At 42.7% G+C, this 11466-nt stretch overlaps 1 protein-coding gene across 2 annotated transcripts in view; it reads left to right on the forward strand.

Moving 5' to 3' along the window:
* Positions 1-4098, forward strand: part of ACP3 (acid phosphatase 3) — a 50322-nt gene extending 46224 nt beyond the window's left edge. Inside the window, exon 11 of one of the 2 annotated variants that reach the window (XM_017505693.2) lies at positions 3490-4094. In XM_017505693.2, coding sequence (XP_017361182.1) covers positions 3490-3608 — 119 coding nt within the window. In that variant the 3' untranslated portion in view covers positions 3609-4094. Of the gene's footprint in view, positions 1-3489 lie in introns of both variants that reach the window. The other variant, XM_017505694.2, reaches the window with a different exon arrangement.
* Positions 4099-11466: the final 7368 nt, after the last annotated feature.

Genomic DNA, 11466 nt, shown 5'->3' on the forward strand with positions numbered 1-11466 from the left:
GAGAGAGAAAGCACGTGCACTCTCCTGAGTCTCAAAAAGCCATGAGATTGCCTTCGCCACAGCTCCTCCCTCACCAGTATATGCAGTCTGTTACTAAAGCCTGTTAATTCCACTGCAGGAGCATCTCCTGAATTCCCTCCTCTGCATTTCCAGGGCCACAATTCCAGTTCTAAGTCCCTGATCAAAGGTATTTTCAATAGCTCTCTATCAGGCCTAATGTATCTCCACTATCCTAACTTTTCCATAGTTTTTTGTTTTGTTTAAACAGAGTGGGCCGTATCACTTCCGTATGTAATAATTGCTGATGACTTCCATTTGCCCCATGTCAAACCAAGCACTCTAAAAACTGGACCCTGGCCAGGTACAGTGGCTCATGCCTATAATCCCGGCATCTTCAGAGGCCAAGATGGCAGGATCGCTTGAGCCTAGAGTTCGGGACCAGCCTGGGTAACATAGTGAGGCTCCATGTCTACAAAAAATACAAACAAAATTAGCCAAGCATGGTGACGCATTCCTGTGCTCCCAGCTACCCCTGGAAACTGAGGTGGGAGGATCACCTGGGCTCAGGAGGTCATGGCTGCAGTGGGCAGTGATTGCACCACTGCACTTCTAGCCTGAGCAACAGAGTGACACCCTATCTCAAAAAAACAAACAAAAAAAACTGGGCCCCCATTTACACAATCGATTTCACCTCCCTGAAGCCTGTGCTCTAGTCATGTGTAACTTCTCATTATGTCCCAAACATGCCCTTTAAAAACTCTTTCTGTCTCATGGCAAAGTCTTACTCACCTTGCAGGCCAGCTCAATTCTCAGAAGACTTTCCAAACTCTTTCTCTTTCAAATAAAATACACTCTCTTTGTTCCAATAGCATTTCTTTTGCACCTACATTTTAGTAGTTATCGAATTATCTTATAATTATCTATCTGGTTCTCCTGCTAGACGTTAGGCAGATATTATGAACCTCAGTAACCAGTACAGCCTACCTGGTACATGTGTGCTCACCACATGTCTTAGCTTTAATGACTTAGAACTTATAGGTTCCCAACTCTTAGTCCAGTATTTTCTCATGATACCAGGATGCTTCGTAGCATCATGATAAGGTGATTTAAAGTTATGCCCTGAGAGATAATGTCATTAGAACTGCAGATGGGCCAGGCGCGGTGGCTCAAGCCTATAATCCCAGCACTTTGGGAGGCCGAGGCGGGTGGATCACAAGGTCAAGAGATCGAGACCATCCTGGTCAACATGGTGAAACCCCGTCTCTACTAAAAATACAAAAATTAGCTGGGCATGGTGGTGCATGCCTGTAATCCCAGCTACTCAGGAGGTTGAGGCAGGAAAATTGCCTGAACCCAGGAGGCGGAGGTTGCGGTGAGCCAAGATCGTGCCATTGCACTCCAGCCTGGGTAACAAGAGAGAAACTCCGTCTCAAAAAAAAAAAAAGAACTGCAGATGGATTTAATATAAGTTTAAGGAAACTAAATGAAATTGAAGAAATAAAGAAAGGACTCAATGGAAATGAGGAAGGCAGATACTAGTGATTCTTAAAAATCGATTTTCATGGCTGACTCTCTGTATTTAGAAATTTATTTTTAGTTATTTTTATGGGCTGTGTTGTCATAGCAGTCCTATGGAACATGCTTTTCTGCTTTTCACTTTGGCAGGTAGAGGTGGTGGTGGACAGATCACCTGAGGTCAGGAGTTCATGACCAGCCTGGCCAACATAATGAAACCCCATCTCTACTAAAAATCCAAAAAAAAATTAGCCAGACATTGTGGTGCAGCTACTTAGGAGGCTGAGGCAGGAGAATCCCTTGAACCTGGAAGGTAGAAAAAAAGGATTGTGGCCAGGTGTGGTAGCAAATCCTAGCACTTTAGGAGGCCGAGGCAGATGGATGACTTGAACTCAGGAGTTTGAGACCAGCCCGGGCAACATGACAAAACCCCATCTCTACAAATAATACAAAAATTAGCCAGGCATGGTGGTGCGTGCCTATAGTCGCAGTTACTTGGGAGGGTAAGGTGGGAGGATCACTTGAGCCTGGGTGATCAAGGCTGCATGAGCTATGATTGTGCCACTGCACTCCAGCCTGAGTGACAGAGTGAGACTTTGTCAAAAAAAAAAAAAAAAAAAGAGAAAGGTTAGAAAGAAGGGAACAAGTTAGGAGGCCATTGTAGTGATCCCAGCAAAAGATGATGATGGTTCAAAGCTGAGTGGTGACAGAGAAGAAAAAAAGTCAGTGTTGGGATGTATTTTTTGGTAGGACCAGTAGGATTCCCTGATAGTGTAAGGTGTGAGAAAAATAAACGACTTAAAGAAGACTCTAAGACTTTTATCCTAAAGGGAGTTTCCATCAACTGAAATGAGGGAAGGCTCTGGGAAGAGCACATTTGGTGTGAGGGAGGAGGACGGGAAGATCAGGAGTTCAGTTTTGGACTTGAGATTGAAAAGCCTATTAGATATCTAAAGAAACATATCAAGCATAGAATTGGATATAAGAGTCTTACACTTAAGATAGATGTCAGAGCTGGAGATCTATATTTGGAAGTAATCACTGAATAGATGGTTTTTAAAATCATGGGACTGATAAGATCCCAACCCCAATACAATTATCTGATTAACCTTAACCAGATTATCTAATTGCTCTGCTTATTTTCATTTCACAGTGATAATGTCACGTGAAATCCATGATTTTCACCTGTGTTCTATGGTGCACTAGGTTTCTATAGAAAGGGCTGATGGGATCAGAGAGATGCTTGCTCTCCCAATGCCTAAGCCGATAAGAAACCTTATATTTTTACATTGAAGAGACATACATTTAGAGATGGTATAAATTGGCATTTATGATGTGTATATTAGAGTGGACTAGGGTGCGTGTGTAGGCGAGTAACTTTCCAGATGAAATAACGAATTAGCACCTTATTAAAAATTGGCCCCAAATATCTGCTTTTACTCATCAGCTATTAAAGGAATATGTGTAAATAAAGTTACGTATTAGCAATAGCACACAGTTATGATAAAAATGTTTGTCATAGTCAAAATGTGCTCAAGATCTCCTCCTAACAAATATTTACCTAAAAATCAAATTTAAAAATCGGAAGATTTCATTTCTTTTAGATCCAACGGATTGCAGTTGAGCATTCAGAATTTCCTTTGACCCTGAGAACATGAGCAATTGGTAATTTAACTATAGAAAAATGCATAAAGTTAGTGCTATAAGAGGACTTAGAAATACTTCAGTCAATTACCCTTCCTTTTCAGTGGGGAGCTAAATCCCAAGGGTCAAAAGTCATGCTGGAACTGGAACCTAGTTCATCTCCTGACTCCTAGTCCTGTGTTCTTTTTACCACACACACAATGCTGATTTCAAGGCCTTTTCAGAAATGCTTCTGAAATTTGCAATTAAGGTGGAAAGCAACACTCATGTGATCCTCATATTTAACTAATGCATTAATTTTACATTAATACTTTTCCTATTTTCCCACAGTTCTAAAGTTCATCTTTGCTGTTGCCTTTTGCCTGATATCTGCTGTCCTAATGGTACTGCTGGTTATCCACATTCGCCGTGGACTCTGCTGGCAGAGAGACTCCTATGGGAACATCTGAACAGACGGCTGGACAAGCCAGGCCAATCTCCTCTGACACAGCATCTCTTAGTGGTGCCACATCTAAAGGACAGGCTTTTGTCATGTGGGCATTGCCCTCCTGACATCCTGCCTCTTGAATCTGCCTAGAGCAGGGTCTGAGCTCACAGTGACCCACAGACAGCTGCTGGACTGACAGATGAACAACACTCAGGTTACCTAGGTCTTCTTATCATGGAGAGGTAGTGCAGGCTGCTCATTCAACTAGAAAGAGGCTTTTATGATAGGATGGTTGTATTCTCTGGCACAGTTGTCCAGAGAGAAATAAGAAGCCAAATTCCAATCAGCCTTTTACCTGCAAAGGGCAAAGGCTAAGAAGGTGGACAAAGACATACATTAGAATAACACTGGATATTGGGGGAAGTTAGACTAGAAGTAGTATTATACAGGGTGATTCTTATGAAAGAAGACCCAATCATAAATTACAAATAAACTTTTGATTTGGCTATTAAGTTGGTTTAATACACACACACACACACATGCATATGCACACACATACAAACACACACACACATCCCTGAAAAGAAATTTCTACCCAGTGTTTGATAGCAGAAAGATTTCTGTATGTGTGTCTGTATATTAACACATATACATACACATATCCATATTTAAAATGCCTTCAGAAGAGGTATTTAATTCTCAGAAACTGTAATATCACCTACTTTATATATGACTTAGGTCATCTGCTCACAATTTCTATAGCGTGGAGTAACTGGAAAATCCACATAGTTATGTTTCTTTTTTTACCTCCACTATAAGATCTGGATATTTTCAAAGTTTCCATTACTTTGATAAGGGCTATTCAGAGCCCTAATGAAATGATAATGTATTCTAATTTCTAAAAATATGTCTCAATTTTACAGGTAGTAGAGTAGAAAAAAAGTAGACTGAAATTTACAAGTAGTGAGGTAGAAAGAAGAGTGGATGAAGGTTGACAACCCACTGTCTCAGCTCTGCACTGGATTTGGGCTCATGATTTGGAACAAGTTTTATTTTTTATATCTTTTTTTTTTTTTCCAGAGACACAGTCTTGAGTCACCCAAGCTTGAGTGTAGTGGCATGATCATAGCTCACTGCAACCTCTAACTCCTGGGCTCAAGCAATCCTCCCACCTCAGCCCCCCAAGTAGCTAGGACTACAGGTGCACACCACCCTATCCAGCTAATTTAAAAAAATTTTTTGTAGAGACAGGATCTCGCTATGTTGCCCAGGCTGGTCTTAAACTCCTAGCCTCAAGCAAACTTCCTACCTTGGTCTTCCAAAACACCAAGATTACAGGCATGAGCCATCACACCTGGCCTAGATTTTTTTTTTATATCTTTTACCTTGGTCTCCTAACCTAAAAATGAAGAATCTGGATTAGATGAACATAGAAGTCACAGCTAGCTCTCACATACTGTGAATAATTTTTCATTGCATGCTCTAGATGAGTCATTGACCAAGCAAGCACTGTCAAGGACAGTACTATTGTAGCAAGCTAAAAATTTACACTAAACAATTTTAATCTGCCCTGAACCCCCAGCCATCCTGTTGGTGGGACATTCAATCTCACTCCTCAGTAGCATTCTCTACCTCCTCAGGTTCAACTAAAGGTCCCAGAGTGTAGCTGGTGGGAGGAGTCAAGAGTCACAAAAGGGTCCTCTAGACCTCTGTCCATGCTGGTCTCTCTTAAGTTCACCATCCCTGCCCACATGGTCTTTTGAAGGTGGGCAGGGGATATCTGTGCCATTGCTCCCAGGACGATATTCTTGGAGTCCACCAGCCTGAGACTGTGCAATCCTGGGGTGATACTTTTGCCCAACACAGAATCACCCACCACCGTCTCCCAGAACCCGAGTCCATCTGTTAGTCTCAAGAATCTTCCTCTCCCCTTGGGTCTCACAGCTTCTACCTGTTAAGGTAGAAGTTTCAAGCACTTACTTTCTGCATACTCTCACTGAGCCAACGTTATTGCAAGCAAAAGACTAAGAAGGAGTCATCTTCTCTTGCTTGGCAATGTCTGCTTCCTGATGCAACACAAAAACCTCCTAGGTAACAACAAAAACAAAAAACACAAGATGTGGCTACCTTCTTAGCTTGGGAAGGGGAAAAGATATCTACAGCAGCAAGAATAAAGGACAAATTACTGCCTTGATAAAGTAGCTAGCCATATCAGTACATAAGCCACAATATTTTATGCTAATTCAACAAACATGGATGAGGAAACCACTATTTGCTAATTACTGACCTAGATGCCAAATTATCCATCCCAATTGTGATTATTAATTGCTTGGCTCCAACACTGACCTTATACAGGGTTGGTAGAATGTAAAACTAAGAGCTTTCATAACACTTTTTCCGTATCTTTATTTTTTATTTTTCTTTTATTTATTTATTTATTTGAGAGAGAGTTTTGCTCTGTTGCTCAGGCTAGAGTGCAGTGGCATTATCTCGGCTCACTGCAACCTCTGCCTCCTGGGTTCAAGCAATTCTCCTGCCTCAGCCTCTGGAGTAGCTGGGATCACAGGTCCCTGCCACCACACCCAGCTAATTTTTGTATTTTTAGTAGAGACAAGGTTTCACCATATTGGACAGGCTGGTCTCGAACTCCTGGCCTCAGGTGATCTGCCCGCCTCAGCCTCCCAAAGTGTTGGGATTACAGGTGTGAGCCACTTCACCTGGCCCATATCATCTTTTAATACTGCTGTCAGAGACATTTTGAGTGAGGGCTAAGAAAATGAGACTGGGATTTGCTGGGCTGCATTCCCAGAAAGTTAGGTTTTCCTAGCCTCTAGATGTTTACAGTTAAAGGAACAAATTAATAATGTTTACTAAACAAACTGAGACTTGGGAGTGTCCAGAAATCCTGGTATCTGGAGAACAAAGGCATTTATAATTTTGCTTTAAAGATAATATTAATTCTTGCAAAATATAGTAATTGGAAAATTAATTCTTTTATCATAAACCCTTGTAGCAGAGCACATCTCCCTATATATACAAGCATTGTGCCTAGGGTGTTCGCATTCCTCCTCTTACTTATGGGAACATCCTACGCTGTCTATGGAGTAGCTGTACTTTCACTTCTTTACTTTCTTTATAAACTTGCTTTTACTTGCACTGCAGACTTGCCCTGAACTCTTTCTTGTGTGAGAGAGATCCAAGAAAACTCTCTTGGGGTCTTGATTGGGATCCCTTGCCTGTATATATTTCTGGCAATCACAGAAGAGACTATAGTACAGAAACCCCTGGTAAGTGGTGGGGTCCTGTAAGACTGCCAGTGGCTTAAAGAACCTCTACTTTTTGTTAGTTCTGAGGGCTTTTTTTTTTTTTTTCTGATACGAATTTTGCTCTTGTTGCCCAGGGGAGTACAATGGTACAATCTCGGCTCACTGCAACCTCCGTCTTCTGGGTTCAAGCGATTCTCCTGCCCCAGCCTACCGAGTAGCTGGAATTACAAGCATGCACCACCACACCTGGCTAATTTTGTATTTTTTTAGTAGAGATGGAGTTTCTCCATGTTGGTCAGGCTGGTCTCGATCTCCCAACCTCAGGTGATCTGCCTGCCTTGGCCTCCCAAAGTGCTGGGATTACAGGTGTGAGCCACCATGCCTGGCCGGTTCTGAGAGATATTTTAACATCCTTATTTCTCTTCCTTCTGTCATCTCTTTTGATTATTGTAAAGAAAGCTCTTACTCCCAATTTGGTTTGTTTTTTCTACCTTCCACAGAGCTACTTTGTTGATAAACACTGAAATTGTTTTTCATACTTCATGGCAAAATAAAATATCACAACTGACAAATGCTCTATAGTGATAAAGCAGAAAGCACGAATGTACTATAATGTTTCTCAGGAAATAAGTTAATCAAATCACTTCAGTAAGAGAGAATGTAAATTCTTTCTGATGATAAAAGTAACTTTTTCAGATGGGTCAGGGATGATCAGTCCAGTTGCCCTGATAATAAATGCAGCTTGAAAGACAATCACTAGAGCTGAGGTCACCTCTGCCTCGAAATGTATTTCTCATCTGAAACACTACAGAGGCTTTGAATAGGATGAGAAGGCAGTAATTATCACATCAATGGCGGGACATTATGTAGCATAAAAAAGCCAGCAATGCACATACAGGAAAGTACTAAGAGTTGTAGGTGGGATATCCCTAGCTAAAATGGCACTACATTAAGAAAATATGATCATAAAAAGAATAATTTGTGCCTTTAGAAGAGTGCAGGCATTAGAGGCAAACATTTTACTGTAAGTCATTTAACTAACAAATCTTTTTTATTTTAGAACTAGTATTTCTTCTCCCTGAATTCAGTCATGTTTCCTATTATCCCAACTTCTTTCTATCTTGTTCTAATATGTTAGTATTGATTCTTTCTCCACTGCCAGGGAGATTTCTTGGTAAATGGATGCCAGAATGTTACCATTTTCTCTTTTAAAAATTCTCTTTTCAGAAATTTCATTTGCGCAATAATGAATGTGTACAACATTTTGGTGTTTTAGACCAGGGCTGTCTAATAGAATTAGAACAAGGACTACAAATAAAAGCCACAAATGTAATTCTAAATTTTCTAATAGTCACATTTTTAAAAGGTAAAAATATAAAGATTAAATTAATTATAATAAAATTGGTTTAACCCAATTCATCTAAAGTATCACTTCAATGTGTAATTAAAAATTGTTAATGAGATATTTTATGGTTTTTTTCACATGAAGTATTTAAAATCTCTTGTGCAGTTTACCCTGCAGCACATCTCAATGCGCACTAGCCATATTTCAAGTCTCAATAGCCGCATAAGGCTGGTGGCTACCATACTGGACAGTTCTGCTTCTGATCATTAGATGACAATCTTTTTGAAGCAAAGAGAATGTGTTCTTTGTTATAATTCGTAAAATCCACTTTCAGATTATTGCAAAGAAATAAAATCATTTTTATTATGTGTCCATATCTTACCATTTTCTTGTGTGTTGAACTGATGAAAGATTTTTCTGAAATGCTTTTATTTGTAAATCTATCTTAGTAGTGTGATATTGTGCCAGAATTGCTAGCCTTTGCTTACCGGTAATAACTAAAATAAGCAGCCCAGGATAACTAAGATCTGTGTGTAAACAAATGCTTATGTTGACTTCTGTAAACCACTGAAGTAACAAACAGAATGACAAAAGTCCCCCGGCCCTTGGAATGTCCAGAGACCCCCGCCCTCGTCTCCGCCCAGGAGATGAATCACAGAATTCCCTAGCCCTTGGAATGTCCAAAACCTTTTCATCCCAATTCCCACTCCTCACTCCCACTCCCAAGGTGGTTTTTCGGGTATAAAAAGTCTTGGCACCCTCCTTTTGACGCCAGAAGTTGGAGAGACATGAGTCCTCTGTGGTCGCCGGCATAATAAATAACCCTGCAATCTGGCATACTTTTGTCTTGGTGCTAACTTTCTACGCTCGATCCAGTACAACATTTGGAGGCCCCAGCGAGATATTCTCTTTTTGTTATCATCAGACAAAAGCCAGCTCAGAGTCACGCCCGGGCGGCCGCTCCTACCTCGGGGGCCTCTGGGGAGGCACCCCCTGTTCTTTCCCAGGGCCCCGGAGTGCCACCGTTGAGGATAAGTGACCTCTCAGCCGACATTCACCTGAAATTCCTCAGGGTCCTAAAAAAAAAACCTCCGGAGGTAAGTCTGGTCTGGGAACTAGTTCAAAGGAAGGGCCTGAGTCGGGGGACTGACGAGTCATTGCAACTCTGACCTGGCAAGCCTCACTGAGACGTCGCTTTAGGCTTCTGGTAGCTGGCATAGCGGGTACCAGCGTTCGCCTTCTGGTAGCTGGCATAGAGGGTACCAGTGTTCGCCTTCTGGTAGCTGGCATAGTGGGCGGCAGTGTTCAGTTGTTTTCCGTAACCTCTGTGTGAGTGAGACAGTGAGTGTGTATATACGTAGTCCCACGGCTGAAAGGCTATGGGGCTTGTGTGGGCCTTCACCCGCGGTTCCACTGGAGCATCGTAGGGCATAACGGTGTTTCACCTCAGAGCTGTCCTACTTGGACTTCCATCCTGAGGTGACCAGGCTCGGGGATTATACGGGTACACCTTAGCCAAGATGCCCCTGAAAATTCTTCCGAGAAAGTGGCCGGGCAGGCATCTGACTGGCCTCCCATCTGGGGGGCACCCACCCTTTGTCTGTCACTCTTGTATGTGGTCCTGTCTCATCTGTAAATTTGGCAGTTTTATTAGACTCCTGCTAGCAGACATACACTGGTTCAGGCCATCTTCCCTTGAGGTAGGAGGTATCTTACAGTGGCTGATGAACCACTGGATGCAGGGAAATTTTATTGATTACACCCCAGCAAAAATTACTCTTTTCTCTTTCTTTCTCATCTTCTTCTTCTTCTATCACTGAGGCCTCACTCTTTCTTCCTTTGCCATGTGGCAGATAGTCTTAACTCTAGTTGTCTTTATTCTCTTCCTTGTTTTGGTCATTGTAGCCTGTAAATTCTCCCAGCCACCTCCACCGGGAAAAGAGTACTTTTGCCCGTGCTGGGTTAGATTCCATGTCGGGAAGGCCGTTGTGCCCTCAACACCTTGGAGGTAGTTTCTTTGGAGCTTGTGTGGAACAAAACCCTAGATCAGAGTTTACGAGTGCTCTTTCTTAGGCTGGGATGGAAAATTGGTAGCTGCCTATTCTGCCAGGAAAGTGTCCAATGTTGTTATGGGCAGTACCCGATGGTGCATCACAAAGAGGCATATTGGCACTATCCTGGATGTTGGGAGGTAGGATGTCACCGCCCCAGTAAAAACTGACTGGCAGCACTTCTGCACACCCTACCGGGTGTGGTGGGTCCAAAACACACATCCAGTAGACCTCTTAGTCCACCTGTTTGTCACTTCCCAACCTTTCCAAAGCAACTGGCCATTAAAAATGTATAAGGGGGGCCGGGCGCGGTGGCTCACGCCTGTAATCCCAGCACTTTGGGAGGCCGAGGTGGGTGGATCACGAGGTCAAGAGATCGAGACCATCCTGGTCAACATGGTGAAACCCCGTCTCTACTAAAAATACAAAAAATTAGCTGGGCATGGTGGCACGTGCCTGTAATCCCAGCTACTGAGGAGGCTGAGGCAGGAGAATTGCCTGAACCCAGGAGGCGGAGGTTGCGGTGAGCCGAGATCGCGCCATTGCACTCCAGCCTGGGTAACAAGAGCGAAACTCCGTCTCAAAAAAAAAAAAAAAAAAAAAGTGTATAAGGGGGAGGATTATGCCCGGGCACCGCTAAACCTCCATAGTGCTTATTCTCGCCAGTTGTGGTTTGCAGGGGAAAACGACCGAGCTGTCTTACCTTGGCCCCTACCCCCTGTTCCTCTGACTAGGACTAGGAATAAACCCTAAAATCCAGTTGTCTGGTCCTTGCAGGACCTGGCTGCAGAGGCCCTGCTAAAAACTGCTTTAAAGAGGGCCAAATTTTAAATTTGAGGCTTTCCAAAATTGGCTTTACCACAGGAAAAGAAAGAGAGAAAGTAGAGAAGAAAGGAGACAGAGGAGAGAGAGAGAGAAGGGGACCAGAAGCCGCTGGGGTGGAGAACTTGCCGCCAGCAAGTTCAGTTTTAAACTGACACTAAGAGTGTTTTTTTTCCTTTCTCTGCTGGCAGTCAGCCCTGCCCAGCTTTGAGGCAGGCCACACTGTCTCAGGGTGCAGCATTTGCATCCAGAATCTGGCTTTAAGAGAAGCTTTCTAACTTTTTGTAACAAAAGTGACTTGTTAGCATAGTCGTTAAAGTGTGGGGCCTGCAACTGCAAGGTTGTTGGTTCAAATCCTCAGTGAAGCCAGTTTTAAATTAGGGGAAATCAGTTTTA

This window comes from Cebus imitator, unplaced genomic scaffold (genome assembly GCF_001604975.1).
Source record: "Cebus imitator isolate Cc_AM_T3 unplaced genomic scaffold, Cebus_imitator-1.0 Scaffold340, whole genome shotgun sequence".
NCBI classification, from domain to species: domain Eukaryota; kingdom Metazoa; phylum Chordata; class Mammalia; order Primates; family Cebidae; genus Cebus; species Cebus imitator.